Source organism: Streptopelia decaocto (assembly GCF_964273445.1).
Source record: "Streptopelia decaocto genome assembly, chromosome: 2".
Taxonomy (NCBI): Eukaryota; Metazoa; Chordata; class Aves; order Columbiformes; family Columbidae; genus Streptopelia; species Streptopelia decaocto.
In genome coordinates, this window is record NC_138655.1 from 55,735,656 (window position 1) to 55,753,250 (window position 17,595).

A 17,595-nucleotide genomic window follows, 5' to 3' on the forward strand; every position below is an offset into this window, starting at 1 on the left:
AAGGACGTCACTAGGCATTCAAATGAGCTGCACTAGTAAATTGCAATATGAACAAGTGCTGGATTTGCCTCTAAATTCACAATTAGTCAAGCAATCTAAAATCTCATTGCTTTTGCAGGCTAAAAAGTTTCTAAGAAGTCAGCTAGATATCTCAAATATAAACTCTACTGCAACAGGTCTCATGCTTTCACTTACTGGTTGGGACAAGAAAAAGAAGGAAAAAATTAAATTGTTCACGTTCAGTTCTACATTGGGGTAAATGAATTAGCTGTTGTCTTTAGTGGATTTGCTTTCCCTGGTACAAGGCTATTTGTTATTCTGCAAGTTCTGATACGTAAGTATGTTGAGGACTGGAATCATATGTAGGTTTTCAAGTAAAACAGATTGCAAATGCCCTTCCATTCTACATAATGTATCTCGGTAGAAACATAAAACCTCATTATTTTCAACATAGTCCAAGGATTCCAATAGTTTTGCCGGATTTTTGCTGCAGGATCTTCACGTGCCCTAACATTTAAGGTCTGTCCCATTGATAATCTTGTGATGTTGCATTTTTAGTTTGCTGTCCTTTCAGAACTGATTTCTTTTCCCCGTGAGGTGATTGAAGACACACAAATATCCTTCACACATTGAAATCAATGTCAATCAGGTGCAGTGTCCCAGCCTAAGCTTTAATTCTTGCCACAGCTTAGGAAGTGCTCCCCTAAGGAGGGAACATGCTAGTGAAGGTGATTTCCAAAGCCAGCAAAAAGAGGCAAACCTTTGCGGGTTTCCACCTGCTGGCAAAAGCTCTCTCACAGAGATAGTACATAGCCCCTGCCACCCCGCACATGGCTGCTTCAACGGGATGAGAGCTGAGCAGAGAAGCTGTTTGCATAGTTGAAAAAAGTGGTCTGAAAGTCATCCTTGGAAATAAACTGGTTATCCTAGGAACCTGAACAATAGATAGGAAGCAGAGAAGCGAATGCTGTGCATGAACGAAACCATTAGCTTTGGTCCTCTGGCTCATGAAAAATTAATAATGATGATGATAATAATAATAATAATAATAATTTTTAAAGCAAACAGACTACAAAGGCATTCATATGTACATCTCAGGACACTGGCTTCATCTCTCCGATTAAGCACTGAGTCAGCTCACTACACCACCAGGACGACCACCCGAAAAATCGCAGAGCTGCCCTGCCTGTCCATGCGGTGCTGGTAGGGCAACACACCAATAGCACTGTGTTTGGCCTCTTTCCAAACCTGTTTCCCCTCTCCACCTCCTGAGGTCTAACTCCCTCTGTCTGCTGAGATGCCAGCTCACAAAACCATCGTTAGTATGCAAGACAGACCAGTTCCTTGCTAATCCTGACAGGAGACTGTAGCAAACTCCTGCCTGTTTTCACTGGCTATTTATTGACGAGCTCTCTTTCACCTTGGAGAGAAACTGCGGTCATGGGAGCAGCTGATAAGAAATGAAACTCCATCAATCCTGGAGGAAGGGATGAAGAAGTGTGAAGTCAAATGAAAAGTAAATAATATTCTACACTTATTAAGAAGCGCTCACTCCAGGAATGTCAATGTTCCATATGCAGCACCCACAGAAAGAGGCTGGCACCTCTGCGGGGAAGGAAGGTCTTGCAATAAGCCAAAGCGTGGAACTGGGCCAGTGCCAGCATCTCAAAAACCATCGACCAGAACTAAAAAACAAAGTATTGTGCGACTTGGCTGTCACACCCTAGAGGGCACTATTGCCAAGCTAAAGAATTAGCTCTCTAGGTATCAAATAAAATCGGTTCTTATTAACAGAACATAATTTCATTGCTGATTTTCCTTGTTTCTCACTTCGTAGCCAAAACCAAGCTAGGTGACAGTGTTCTGAAGATTAAAAAACAAAACAAAAAAAAAACCAACCCAAAACAACACAAAAAAAGCAACAATACAAAACACAAAAAACCCCCAAGCACAAAAGAAACTACTAAAACCCTTCTCATGTGTTCCCATATTCACCTGACTTATCTAATGTCTTCTTCTCCCTTTGCCTTTAGAATTTTTAAGGGGAAGCCGAATAATCGCATTAGTTTTTCTGCAACAGCTTTATTTTGTATCTATTTTTCTAGGCGTATGTCAGTGAACAGACTGGCAGAAGGAAAATACTCAAGTGGTCAAAAAGGTCCTGTTAAGAACTTGGCTGACCTATTTAAAATAATGGCTTCATATATAAGACTTTTAAGTTGCATGATGCCCTCAAATACATGATATGAGATCAGCATTATGGTGTAACATATTTAGATACACTAAAAGCGTGATGGAGCAAAAGCATCCGTGTAACAGATAAAGCTTTCTCCCCTCTTCCCTTAAACAACATGTTCATGAATGACTCTGGGCCCATCGGAAAATAAAACTTGTGCTTCCACATGCAGTGAGTGTGGCAGGTGATGACAGGCCATTCCATCAGTGTTTCAGTGTTTTCAAACACACACTGAAGGAACCCTGCAGCTTGGTTCTAGTGCAATATGTTCTGCTCCAAGTTCACTTCTAGTTGTGCTGTGCGCTTATCAACATGCTACTACCTGGCCTTCACCTGGAAAGAGAAACTAAATTCTAAATTGAAGGATATAACAAACAAAATGTGGCAGACTGTCAGAAAAGAAGAGGAGGAAGCATGTTGTGGGAATATTTGGAGATTTTTGTTACCGTTCAGGTTCATCACTTAATAGGGTTGGATCCCGGCCACCATCTCTTGGGCCAACAAGAACAATCTTCAAAGCCTGTTAATACCACTGCACTAAAAAACAGGGCAAGTGTATATTCCCTTCCTTTCAAAGCTAGGATGTGTTTATCAATTTCTCTATTCACCAGCACCTCATGGGGCATACTTCAAAACCCTGCTGGTAGGAAAAGAGATGAGGAACATAACCTGCATGAAATTACAAAGCACTAATCACAGCATAAATGAACCAGGATTTCATACCCTTTGCTGTTTATACTCTGTTGGAAAACAGCTCTCAATTAAAGCTAATTGATCAAATGTACCGTACTTTCTTTTCAAGCAGTAATACAGGTTTTTGCCTCCGTAACTTCAACAAAGTGACACAGACAAACCTGGATTTGGATTACTGAAAGAGCTTTCACATGTATAAACATAACCACGTATGTTCTTAAGGTGGGAAGAAACCATTCCATTCATTCAGCCGTTAACTACAATACTTTCAGCAACTAAAAAATTCCCCCAAATCCCAAAATAGATCCTCTGCTTTGGAATTGTCTCTATTCAAATGGAAAATCAGTAAGGTGAAGTTCGTCTGGTTTGGTAGCATTCTGAAATAAAATCAAGGCACATGACTTTACCCAGAGTCCTAATCGCAGTGCAAATGTTTTCTGAGGCACCTGTACCTGGGATTTTGGATAAATACGCTAGAGAAGCAAAGTTCAAATCTTGACTTCAAAATGTCTTTAGTAGCCAAGGGCTGTTTCTGCATTGAGGAGTTTTCTTTAAGTTCTAATCACACTGAAGCCACGTTTTAACTTTCATTATACTCTTAGCATGCCTCTTTTTCTCTCTTCTACCACCTACTCCACTTACAAGTGATCTGGAGCTCTGTTTTGAAGGTGGTAGGAACTGTCTCACATTGGTTGGCGTCTCCTTTTCAATGGAGTGTCGTCTCTGAGGTGGCTGCCGTCTCTCAGGCTGTGGTGTAGATGATATGGGCAAGAATTTCGGAGGCACTAAAGATTCAATCGGTATAAAAAAATTAGTTCTTGTAAGACAGACTGTTGGATAACATTGCCCAGTACTTAAACCAGCCATTGGTTTGCTAGAATTCCCACTACTGGTGGCTGAAGTTACATGTTCATGCTCAGAGCATCTTCAAGAGAGGTATCACATTTTACAGATCGAGAGAATAGGAAAACTCATAAACCTGGCAAATATAGGCATGCTACTGTCCAGTTAACACTGTAAATAAATTCAGTGTGTCAGGGTATTGGCTTGTTCTACTTATTTCACCACAGTGCACAGAAAATACGTGCACAGATTACCTGTTTCATTACAAAACCTCTCCAGTGACACTGAAACACTTTGAAACAAATGAAAAATATTGTTGCACAGTAAACACACATAACTATGCCTGAAACAAACAAACAAACACATCAGATCCTCCCCTCTTCCCACTAACTACTTATGAGAATTACTGGTGATTGCTATGTGCTTTTCAAACAAGTACATTCATTGCCATAGTGACACAGATGCAGGAAACATTTAAATTTGTCTTACATTAGAATGTATTTCTGCAGCAACAAATTATTTTACAAGATGGACGTAGCTAAACTACCCCACACCGACTTGTGACTTCTTCTACAGTTCCACATCAAGGATGAAACCTCCTGTTTCACACAGGTACTCACATATAGTGGAGGCTAATGCCTTTCAATTGTTCGTTATATTTGACCTATTCAGCAGGTTCTAGGGTTCAGACTTAGAGATTTATTCTGTTAACAACACTCAGCTTCAACTTTCCATAAAAGTTTCAGACAAAGTTCATAGAACAGAAGACAACAGCAGTGTGTAAAAGCAGCCACTGGGCTCTCTCATGGAAACTCACTCTTTCTGCTGCTGGTGCCTTCTTGAGAGGGGTCTTCCGCCTGCGATGGGGAGATGCTGCTGCTACTTGCTGATTTGTGCACTGATTCCTCCTGTGAGGCCAGAGGAAAAGAAACAGATTTTTTTTTCTTCTCTTGCTGCTTCTTAGCACACAGAAATCACAAGCTATCCAAGGTATTTTGCACTGTTCGATCACTCAAAGCCCTAGAACAGGGCTGTCAAACTCATTTTCACCAGGGGCCACATCAGCATCGCACTGCCTTCAAAAGGCCAAATGTAATTTTAAGGACTGTATAAACGTAGGAGTAGGTATATTTATACAGCCCTAAAATTACATTTGGCCCTTTGAAGACAACTGCAAGGCGGATGTGCCCCCCCGTGAAAATGAGTTTGACACTCCCGCCCTAGAAGTTCTGAGAAAAACATGGAGTACACTGCAAGAGTGAGTACATGGAATTTTCAATGCTCTTTTTTTTTTTTTTTGAAACTGGAATAAATGGTACATGATTGGAATTCAGTGTATTTAACTATCCCATGAAAGAACATGACCAAAAGAGAGGTGCATGAATCCACTGTAACCTGTTGATTTTCCTCACTGTATTCAAGGACTTCTAAGGATTTGCAGCTACAGGAGATACATTAACTCAACTTTCTATCTCGCACTAGCAAGCAACCAGCACTTGGATTTCTTTGATCTCCAAACGAATGAGAGCAACTCATACAAGTGACTCGGGCAAGGAGAAATTAATCTGATCTCTGCTGCATTGTTCTCTAATCCCTAATCTGGGTGCATTTATCCTTTCTTTGCATTGAAAAGAAATCTCATTTATTATGTGTTTCATCACAACAGCCAACAGCAATTCCTGCAAACTAAATGAAAAGTGAAACAGGCTTTGACTAACACCTTTCAGCTATCTAAAGCTGTAATCACCACCCAAATTATTAAACCCTTTTGGTTTCACCTGAAACTTCTGTCTTCAGCCACCAGATATCAGCAAGATACAGATCATCACAGGAGCCTCCCAAAGGAGTAGAGTTGAAGGACCGAGTGTGAATACTCTTTAGCTCTAATGTGAACGCTTTTAACCAAGGAGACTTAGATCATTTAAGCTGTCGAGATCTACAGATCAAACAAGTGACCTGCTCTAAAATCCAGCCAGCGACTGAGCTTCTCCCTCACAGATGTCCTTAGTCATGGGAAGTACAAGCAGGAAAACCTCCACCGGCTGAAAGATGGTCCTCTTTGGTAACAGCGAGTCGGAAGAGAAAAGCTGGCAGGATCACCTCAGTGAGCACCATGCATCACAGGACACAGGCCCTTACAAACTCCCACCAGGTGATCTGTACATCATGCTCAAGGGTATATGTTGTATGCAAGGACACTGGTGCACACTGTTCCCAAACATGTGCCACAACGCTGTGTCTTGCAAAGGGACCCAAACCAGCTCAGATTCCAAACCAAATCAAGCGTGAGCCCACAAAACCGTTGTGACGGGAAGCTCTCAGAAGTTTGAGCAGCGCATTTAGCTACATCAGCTGTTTTACTTCCAGAAATCAGGACAGTTTAGCTAAGAGCCAGTTCAGACAGCTTTGCAGACCACTGCTTCATGCTGCACCATTGCCTTCAAAAACCACTGAAGACAACTGGATGCACTGCTTTCTGGAAGGGGTGCAACAGTGTTCGCAAGTGTAGAGTTAAATATTTAAATCTTGTGAAGGAGAAAAACCTCTGTGCAAAGGGAATTACTAAACTTTTCACTTTGTAGAAGTCAAATTCTTCTAGAGTGGAAGCTTACTTTCCCATTGGCAGAGAATCTAAGAAGCTAAGACTAAGAACTAAGTAGGTATCGATTTAAAAAAGCATAACCATGGTCCCATCCAGCTTGTTTTGAAGAATGAAGAGCAGCCAGGGCTTCGGAGAGGGCTTTTTGAGGAGTAGGGGAGGAACACCTGTCTTGAGCACAATCCAAGCAATCCTTGCTCTAGAGAAGTCTCTTGTTCTGTGGGACCCTACCTAGTCCTGACCAAAAATTAGAAGTGCTTCAGCTGTCGGCATCTTAGGCTGTAGAGTTTTACAAAGGACTGAATCACGATTCAGGCAACAGCCCATGCACTGAATTTGTTTACATGCTTTCCTGTGGCTTTTTGTTCTCCATTTTCTTCCGTTTTTCCTGTGTCTCAAACACTGGCACAGGGAGAAGGGAGACAAAAGAAAGTGCACAACTGAAAATACCAAAAGCCTATACATATTTTAACATAAAGCTGTAAAAGAGGTATTACAGAAATGTTTCATATGTCTGTCTAATTTTGCTAACTGCCAGCTTTCAGTGGAAAGATAGCTGTTGACCATCCTTCATTCCACTTCTGAACTTGAGATGGACATGATGTCTGTCACATGTTGCGAAAGCAGGCAGCACACAGATGCCTCCATGTTGCTCCCATTTTTGTGAAAGATTTCCAGATATTTCATTAGTAATGGCTCAACGCTGGCTATTCCAGTGGCCTAGGAGTCTTGAAAAAAACAGAGTGAAAGAAATGGACAAAAATAGAGGAGTAAGGTGCTTCTCTATGGTAAAGACCTACAAGAAGGATTCCAGGAGCCACACTTCTTATTCTAAAGAATGAGAGGGAATGAACTGTCAGAGCCAATGGCTAAATATAAAACATAGTAAGTATAAACAACAAACCCAGGCAGAATGGAAGCCAGAAGTATGCTAAATTTGACATATCGCCCTAATAGACAACAGGTATTCCTGGTTTGTAATTTCAAATTACTTTTTCTGTACACAACTGCAGGCACTGAGAATGCTATTACTGCCCTACAATTTCTCAGACATTGAAGGCTTTTTTTGAGAATGAAAACTTGTGTAGGAAGTGCTGATGAACCATCAAACACATTTCTTCATATCAATACAGTAACTGTTGACTATTATGGTAGACTATCTGACATTTTACATTTGAGGTTGGATCAACCCAACATATGGGACTGTGTACTTCTCCACAGAGAGCTAAAAAACTAGAATTTTACATGTACTGAGAAAGCTGCAGCTTTAAAGGCATCACCTTAAAACATCTGAATATGTTACTGACGTGATTTTTGTCCAGACAGCTCTAGCTTCGTTAGGAAGATAACATTTTTATACCTATATCAAAAATCACTTCTTTTAGCCACATAAAGCAAAATGGCACTTCTGGCTCCCCCTCTGAAACTGTGATTCTAATGGTGATGCAGAAGAAATTATGGACAGAAAGAAGGAAAGGATTGTATAATATTCATCTTTGCCAGCAAATGGGCACAGGGCTGTATCAGACCCTTCCTTTCACCTCTGGCTGGAAATACTGAGTGTTCGGGTATAGTCTGCATCACAACACAGCTGAAAGAAGAACAGAGAGGATGCAAAGAAAAAAAAAGCATCTGCATCATAGCTCATTTGGAGGTCCACAGCTCAGCAGTACAGCTTCTTGCAACCTGTAATTTAGGGCATAACACAGTCATAATTTAACTCCCAGTGAGTAACTCTAAATAGGTTAAGCCCCATTCAAATTGTAGGCAAAGAGGTGGCCAAGTCATTCATAGGCAATCAGGACAACACATAGGCTCTTCTGTATGTTAGAGACAAAGTAAGTCAGGAAAGAAATAGGACATTTTGGACAAAAGTTATCTTCACTTTCTTCAAATGTTCTCTGGCCTACTCTCCTTGTCAGCTTCGAAAATTTCACCCAAACTCCCTTCAGTGTGTTTATATACACTACTCTAGCACTGCTCCTGAGCCCCAACCAGTATTCTACTGAGCATCTTAATCGTCTTATTTGTTTCACCAGCTACTTCTGTTGACTCAGACCAGTACAGCATCTGTTCTCTGTGACAGCTCGATGTGGCTGATTTATTTTCAATTCCTCTTTTGCTGTATGTTCTAGGGCTTATTCTATATGACTTTGCTTGCCTACACAGTATTCTCCAATCAATAGTCACAGTCAGACACCTTATTTTTCCTTCCTATAAGAATCACTTCATGTCTCCCTTTACAGAATTTTCTTTTAGTGACTTCTGCTAATTTTTCCGTATGAAATATGCTGCATTAGCTTCAGGCTACAAGCTGGGAAACTGCAAGTTCAAGATCCAACTCTCATTGACAGGTCTTAATATTCCTGCATCCTGCCCAGCTTCATTCATACTAATAAAACCTGATATAGCCTCTATTGTAATTTTAAAGACTGCTGAGAGATTTCAGAATGCAAATCTCTTCTGCCTTCAGAACAGATGCACCAAATTATGCACCCACACAAGTCACCCATAGGATAACTCCTAATACAAAGAGGGTCAACCTTTCACAGATCAAGAAAGTATGCAAAAATATATTTCTCCTCACATATATTTCCACCCAGCCTTGTATCTTTCAGCTTAGGCGCCTCTGTAAGTGCCCTGTTAGGAAACTCCTCCTTCCCCTTTTACTAGAAAGAAAGAGTCAGGGAAGGCTGCTTTCCCTAGGCTAAAATGAGCCTCTGTGAATAAACCTTGCCTGCATGGGCTTTCCAGGCAGCTTCCCTTTCAGAAAGGTCCAAATTCAATTAATACTGCTACTGGTGCAGAAGACAAAGCTCATTCTTGAGGATGTAATGTTGGTACTTCTTGAGGATCACGTGTAATGCAGCTTTTAAACTAGACAGCTTTTTTTAGCTTTTCTCCTTTTTATGCCTTTTTTTAAAAAAAAATCTTTAACTCTCCATTTGAGACAGGATGGATTCAAAGTCGTTTCTCCATCTAAGTGAAACATTTGTTGGGTGGTACTTCCCAAGCCTCTATAGCAAACCAACTGACATCTGCACCAAACTGCAACCCCCCTGGCACAGCTGATGCTCTTTATTTAACAGCTGGTACAGTGAGGCTGTGACAGCTTTAGTGACAGCTCCTGCACAGGTGCCAAAAGGGTGCAACACATTTGCCTGCATTCCCAAAAGCATAATTGCTGCATATACACTGTGGACATTCAGAAAAAACAAGAAAATACTGGGGTTCGAGGCCAAAATTAGCATTTAACCTTCTTAAAGAATATTCTCATTTTTGAGGTCTGATCTAATACTTTTGAAGTTCTGTGGGTTGACAAAGCACTCACGGAAAATTCAGATCATAGTCTGCAAAGTCACTTCTCACCTGATCAGCTCAGCAAATTAAGGAATAAGACTCAATTCTGACGAATCGCGAAGCAAGTTGTGTCCTGATTTTTTACCTCTGAATCTGAGCTGTCAAGTTCAGCCAACGTGGGAGCCTTAAGGAGTCTCTTGCGTTGTACTGTCACTTGCGTGGCCCCATTCTGCTTTCCCTGTGGTGCTGGGCCACCGTTCACTACAGAGGCATCCAATAATTTTCTTCCAGCCTCTGGAGTAGCTACATCTACCAAAAGAAAGAGAACAATTTTTATTTTGCCTTCTCAAATCTTACTGTCAAAGCAATACACACAAAAGAAAAAAAAAATATCGTGATAGTTATATGTGTGCAATTATTTTACTTTAGCAAAGCATTTCTCAGAGAACTATAGGCAATGGCTCGTGTTATAGAAGCGATATGAAAGAATGAAGGCAGTGGAAAAAAGCAGCAGTGCACAATACTAAAAACCAACCTAGACTAATACCAATTGACTTAAAAAAGAAAAACCCGGTGTTAAGCCCGAAAATATTCTTCCTTCAACTTACACTCTATAATTAACTATACAACAAGTATCAGAACCATGCACAACTGTATCTGGGCAAGTAGGTTTCCAGTGAATCTGAAGACAACACAACACAGAAATTAGGAGGTTTAGCATGGAGTAAACCTTGTTTTTCCTGTGAGGACAGAATTACACTTTATTCTGCAGTATACAGAAAAGGAATGAAAATGAGCTGAATAACTAGCATTCACCAAAAAGATGCACAATTCCTAGGTTTGCATGGTCATTTGTATTAAAAATATGCCTGTGATGTCAAGTCTTCATCTAACAGCAGAAACATGAGGCTCTAGCTCTGTTTTCATCTACATGAGTTTTACAAGGATGTACCTCCACTGGATAAACTACTCGGGATTTCTGCCAGTGTGCAATGAAGACACATTTCGGGTAATGTAAGCATCGGGTCTGCTGTGCTTTACCTAGCTTAGCTTAGACATTAAGATAATGACCTAAGCTTTGATATTTTAGGAGAGCTTAGAGTTTGGTCTGATAAATCAGTTCTATCCCTGTAAAAGTTCAAAGTGCAGTATTCCAATCTGGAGAAAATTATGTCGGAGAGAGAAGGAAGAGAAGCTTTTAATCTCCCATTTGCATGTGTGCCTAAGCATCTGGTCTTTCTACAAATGTGTTTTGCTGCCCATGTAATTATAGGACTCATTCCCCAGTCTTGTAATAACAAAGTACCTCCAGGTATTTTAAAGCTAGGGTAATGACAAGTTATTATTCTCATACATGGCAAAAAGAGGCACAGAAGGTCAAATGACTCATACTTCAGGTTACCGGGAGGACTATGACAGAGAAACGATATCACCCAGATACTCCCAGTGCCAACAACATAAGTACTTACACATCATTTGGAGTTACTTCCACAGTTGCCCTGGTATAAACAGACACAGTCACTGCTGCTACAACACAACTGGCATTGATAAAAGCCATTCTTGCGCTAGGTAAGTTAAAACTACACGGTCTAGACAAAGCTCCAGTTGCAGCAGTACATTTGTTTTACAAGATTCTCACCAGAGTAGCTATTGAAAAGGAATGAGAAGAGGAATAAGTGAAATCAGTATACCTTTTTAATTAATGAGGTTATTGTTAAATGCTGGAAACTGAGCTAGAAAGGACAGGGCTTGTATTACAGTTCCTCTATAAATCATACCTTCAACTAGGAGTATAAGAAAAGGCAATTATTTGGACTATTAAAGTCATGGTGACATTCCAAGCCTGTGAATCTGTGTACTACAGTGTCATTACTGCCTTCAGGTCCTCCCTACAAAGACTTGCAATCAAAGACTTCGACTCCCTAACCCTTAGTTCCTATCTTCAAAGGCTTTGCTAATGGGTGTCCTGACTACCACTATGGCTTATAGGTCACGGTTATTTTCCTCCTGGATTTCTGTGAGTACAGCATGGGCGTCCTCCACATCAAATGCATTCCTGCTCTAACAGCCACTCAACGCAACCCCAAAAAGCAATAGGAGGAAAACAAAACCTGAACTGCCTCACTGCCCTGCTGCCAATACACTTTTCTTGAGACCTCGTATTCAGCTGGCGTGCAGTCGATTGAGGCAGCTTTCCCAAATGAGCAAGAGAAAAACCTTTGGTTTGTCTTTCCATTGCACAGGGCAGTTCCTGAACAGACCGTCTGATGGTGCAGCCCCGGCACCACCACCATGCCAGCCAAAAGTGGTGTCCGTCCTCACAAGAGCCTCCCAGGTGGTGACTCCCCTGCCGGGTGGAAGGGAGGCTGAAGGACACCCTGCCAGTATTGTTGGACTCACCACAATAAAAATTATGGGAAGGCCAACAGTATCGCCCTCTTTCCAAAAGATAAAACACACAATAGCTCTGGGGAAAGGCAAGAGGAGGGAACATCCACCAGACATCCCCTAGCACTATGGGAGTTCATAACACATATCCAGTTTCTGTTCTTTTCTGGTTTGTGCTTTTGTTTGTTTGTTTGTTTGTGGGTTTGGTTTTGTTTTCTAAGAATTTAGAATCATAGAATCATTCTGGTTGGAAGAGACTCTCAAGATCATCGAGTCCAAGCATAACGTAACTCTACTACTAAACCATGTCCCTAAGATCCTTGTCTAAATGCCTTTTAAACCCCTCCAGGGCTGGTGACTCCACTGCTTCCCTGGGCAGCCTGTTCCAGTGCCTGACAACCCTTTCTGTGAAGATTTTTTTCCTAATACCCAACCTGAACCTCCCCTGGTGCAACTAAGACGGGGTTTGAATTCTGTGCAGCAGAACAGCTCTTGGTTCTGTTCTGGGAAGTAAAGCCAGTCTTCACCTACCTAGTGCCACAAAAAAGAGAGACTATTTCTTTAGGCTCCAGAAAGGGAAATTTCTGATCCATTTTGGAGGTAATTTATGTAGCCAATCACTATCGACAAAGCCTCAAACAGGTGTTATTTAAGTTTGCACATGTATGAATTGTTCAGAAACAGATTGTTTGTAAGTCTTCTTGAAATACCACGGAAGCTTAGGTGAATTGAAAATACAATCCACAGTATTTGTTTTGAAGGGCTCTTGAGTAGGAAATGTCATTTACTACCATTCTTTCCTCTAAAGAAAAAACACAGGAAGTGTTTTCACAACTTGCAACCACTAAATAAAACAACAATAAACCAAAAATTTGTTACAAAAGTAAAATCAGAAAATGATCCAATCTATAAAATCTGGTTTGACAACAGTGCTCGAGTTCAGTTTATCATTCCTGCACTTAGGGTACTGGATATACCTGAATAAAAGTATCATAATAATTTAAGGAAGAGATCATTAACTTTTACAGTTTCAGCAAATAGATTTCAACAAATATAACTTGTTCCAAAATTAAAACCAGAATTTGTTACCAGATACAGTCCAAAAAGCAATTACTTTAAGCTATTTTAGTGAGATGCTCAGGCAACAGAAACGTTACCATGTGGCAAATAATCGTACATCATCATAAACAAGATAAAATTCATCAGGATAAACAAGTCAGGAACAACGATTAGAATAATGCTTATAAAAATGAATATGAGAGATGAAATTAATGGACAATTCCCTGAAAGAAAAACTTTTTTTTTTTTTTAATGGGCAGTAGTTTCACAATCTCTAGTTTCATACAGCATCTAAATGTTTTGGAGATGATCCAAATTATGCTAAAAAAAAAAAGGTCTTGTGTGAGTAACACCCTGGGGTTAAGATTTTATTAAAGAGTCAGACACACTGGGAGAGCGTCACTTCTCCATGTTTTCAGGCAGCAAGTACAATGAATAGTACTTGCAAATTGGATGTGTTTGGTTTCTTTTGAGTTTCTTCTAAGCTATCATTACAACAGGCAAATTAAAGAAAAGGGCTTAATTTGATACTTCATCTTTGTGTTGGCCTTTCCTGATTAGCCTGAAGAAGAGGCAGACAAAAAAACCCCACCCTAGGATAATATGAAATGCGCCTTTATTTACATGTACGATTATGTCTCTTACGAAACAAGGAATTAAGCAGACCACAGATTACATGCAAACCACAGTATTCATGTAACCATATGCTGTCTGCCTCCTAACCAGCTCTCCTTGGCAAATAATGGCAACAGAAACCTGATTTTGTTCTATACAGCGAATGTACTCCTCAACCTTATCATTTTTACACTGAGTTTAAAAGGCTAAAATGGATTTGCAGAATGAATATAGGTATATGATGATGATATATACTGGGAAGGATTACATAATGAATAGTGGTAACCAAGGTGTGCTGTTCCTTTCAATGGACTTAGCTATTAAAGTCAAACCTGAGAACTAATAATTCAGTATAGCAAACTGCCAGGCTTTCGCTGGTGTTTGCTACACATTTTTCATCGTGTTATCTGAACTGAGTGATTACTGGGACCTGGTGGAGTTCCTTCCTCACACTGGTCTGAGGCACAGACCATGTAAAGCCAACAGTGACAAACGTCACCTTGCAAGGCTGGGAACGACAGGAATAATCCCCGTGAAGTCTGGGTTTACACGTTTCCACTCACTTTTTCTTCTCTCCTTGCACCCCTCCACCCCCAAGATGTACAAACTGTCTCTGAAGTAACAACTCCAAAGCAGTCACGCATACAGCTTTCAGGTAGGAACTTGACGGTTAACAGTGGGAATTACTGGTCTTTCCAGCTACATTCAACGCTGTGCAAAGAAGTGAAGCTGTTTTTAAGCTATTTTTCTATTAGAAGAAGTCGGCAAGGATTGCCCTGGTCCCTAGTTGATACCTAAGTACCTCTCAGATTACCCTCATTATAGGTAGTTACTGCATGCTCCTTGTGTTCCATCGGTAGCAAACAGCAGTGTGAAAGGAGGTCCCAGGCACCTCTCGGCTGCCCTTGGGGGTGACAGCAGCAGGCAGATGCCTGGAGCCGGGCAGTGGGACACACCAGCTCCACCGGCTCGGTGCCAGCTCAAGTCTCCTCAGAGTTGGTCTGCATCATATCCCAGTTGCAGAGAGCAAACACAATAAAAGCCTGCACACCTGTCCTTTAGTGCTTCGTAGGAAACACTTCTGGTTTTCAGCTGGTTTGTGTTTTTCCATGACAGCAATTCCATCAAAGCAGAAAACAATGAAAGCAGTGAAAAAGCAAGCGTGTGGAAACGGTGATCACAGAATGAAAGCACAGGATAGCATCCCTGACTCCAAAATAAGGAAAAAAGTAAAAGCACACAAAGCAACAACATTTAAAAGTATCTCTTATCTGCTTACTATCGCCATCCCAACCCACCTCATTCACTTGTACTGCTCATCTGGTGTCTCACAGCTACCTAATTTGAATGTTTTAATCATCCTCAGTTTCCTTCTACAGACAATTTATCAGATCACTCAGTCACGCCATATGATACTACTTGCTGAGAACCACATGACTTAAAGAAACAAAAAAACAATCACATTTGGAAGATGGATAAAGAAAACAGGAAGAATTCTTCAATGGTCAGTCAAAAAGAGCAAATCCATGTCCAGTATAGATTGCTATGGAGCTACTTCTTTCAAACAAAAACATTATGGTAATGAATTAATGGATTATGAAGAAAGCTTTTACAAAATGTTGGTTGGATATAAACAAATGATATCTCAGGATTCTTGGAAATAAAGAGCAAAAGAAGAAGCAAACAAACACATGTAGCAGGACAGATCTGAACATTTCCCTTTTGCTGGTCACCGGCACATTCAGTTTTATAGTCTTAAAACTGAAGGGACTTCTGGTGTTTCTGAAAGCAGCAAAACTTTTTGAAAACTGAAGTTTGCCTGTTTGTGTTGCTCTCTGACCCCCTGAGGACCCTTCAGCTTTCAGTGGAGTAAAACATGCTCCCAAGTACATCCATAATTTGAATCCCAGCAGGCAGCTGTAGTAGCTGCAGAATATGCCAGTGTAAGGTTTCACGAAAGGGCTTGAGCTGGATTAACAGTTTGTCACTGCCCCTGGCAGGGAGAGCCTGTCCCTCCCTCCCTCCCTCCCTCCCATGCTCATCATCCGTCCTCAGCCAGCCCTCGGATCATCTGATCAGATAGTCAGAGGGTTTAAATGACTGAAAGAGCAGAAAACCAACAAAGTATTTGTTCCTGGGTTACATGGGTTTAACCAGGTCATTTTGTGAGTAAATGAGCAGGCCTGGTACAGGGGAGGGGGAATCACACGCTTGGGGGGGAGGGAGCATTGAGACCCCCTCCTTGCCTCTTGACAGGAGGACAAGCTCTTTACTTGGCTCAGCCAAAACATGAAGCCACGTTCACACACAGGTCACTTGTGAACTTCATTCACTCCCATATTACAAAATTACTGTATTTTTTATATTATGGTAATAAAAAAAACTTCTGTGTGGTCTTTCTAGTTCACAATATGCTAGCACTTAGGTCAGAAAATAAGCACACGAGGTGACAGGTTGCACGGAGAAACAGAGGATGAAAACTCTGCAAAAGTCGCAGATGAGATGTTTCTATGTGCAATTGGAAGAGGGAAGGGTACAGCTGCTGTTGCTTCTTCACAAAATGAGAGCATGGATTTATTTGGAGACTGTTTTTCTTGGGAGTCGCTTAGGGAAAATTAGGTAAGAGCTAGCATAAGAGCTCTCCTCAGCTGACAGACCTTTGAGGCTAATGTAGGATATTTCCAGCCTCAATGACTGAGTCTGTGGGCCTGAGCATCCTGGGAAGCTAGTGTACAATAAGTGAGGACTTGATTTATTTTCTGGCTAGTGGGCACAAGCTCTCTCTGACATTGCTGTCTTTGAAGTAGAACATGTCCATACAGTTATTGCATGTCCTAACTAATGGCCTGCCAAAAGGAAATTTGAAATTAAATAGCTCACGAAGGACCAATCTATCGAATACGCTGCATCAGGTATTACCAGCAAACCTTAGCAACTTATTTTGCTAATCAGTAAAGAAGAAAGGTTTAGCCTCTTTTGAGTGAATGTCTTTGATTTCATGACTCACAAAGCATTTACTATAAAGACACTCAGTAGAACTGACAGTTCCTTTCTAGATCAGTATTCATAGGTGTATTTCATTACATCCAGAAAGGTAGATGAGTTCAAAACTAGTTTTTGGACCCTTGTAAGAAATGAAGTTCTGCAAAAGATAGTCTAGTCAAAAAGTGAGTGTAAAAACACTAAGGTCAGATGAATAAATAGGTAAATCAGACTTAAAGGTGATGTTGTATTCTGCAATCCTTTTTAGAGTTTGGAATATCTCTGGGCCGCCTTACTTTGGTTATTTATTTAAACGGAATTCTAGCATTCTATTTCAGGTGAAATGCAGTTGCTTCCTATACCTAGGCATCCTTTTGTGGCAAGGGAAATGTAGGTATTAGTAAGTAATTTATCTTAATTTTTATTTTCACTGACCATATCTTGGAAGAATCCCTTCAAGTTTCTTTTTAAAATGGGAATTCAACAAACAGATGGAACAAAATTCACAATAAGCACAATAACCACGTCAGGTGTTGTTGCACCTTTTACCTGACAAGTCAAAACTGTAAGACATGCTAAGTGGCCGCATTGCTGTAAAAAAGAAACAAAAACAACAGAAAGAAAACAATTCAGCTATTAGAAAAGCAAAGGGATAATGAAAACAAAATATTAACTCCACTTGAGACATTTTGGATTCTGTTGCCTAAATCCAAAATGTGTCAGATACACTATTGCTTTACTGTAGTAAAGCTCAAAGTCTGAAAACTATAGTAGCACAAATGGGACTTGCAAACCAAGCAGTTATAAATGTATTTGTATAGTTTTAGAATGAGAGTTTTGGAATTCAACAAATCAAATATCAAAACAAGAGGCAAGTATC

General features: G+C 40.6%; 1 protein-coding gene across 1 annotated transcript in view; it reads right to left on the reverse strand.

Annotated features, from left to right (window-relative positions):
* The window catches only part of SPIRE1 (spire type actin nucleation factor 1), a 134,270-nt gene that overhangs the window by 12,176 nt on the left and 104,499 nt on the right, over nt 1-17,595 (reverse strand). Inside the window, exons 9-11 of the mRNA XM_082046309.1 lie at nt 9,817-9,980; nt 4,590-4,680; nt 3,572-3,714 (exon numbers count right to left, since the gene is read on the reverse strand). Of these exons, the coding sequence (XP_081902435.1) occupies nt 3,572-3,714; nt 4,590-4,680; nt 9,817-9,980 (398 nt within the window). The remainder of the gene's footprint in view (nt 1-3,571; nt 3,715-4,589; nt 4,681-9,816; nt 9,981-17,595) is intronic.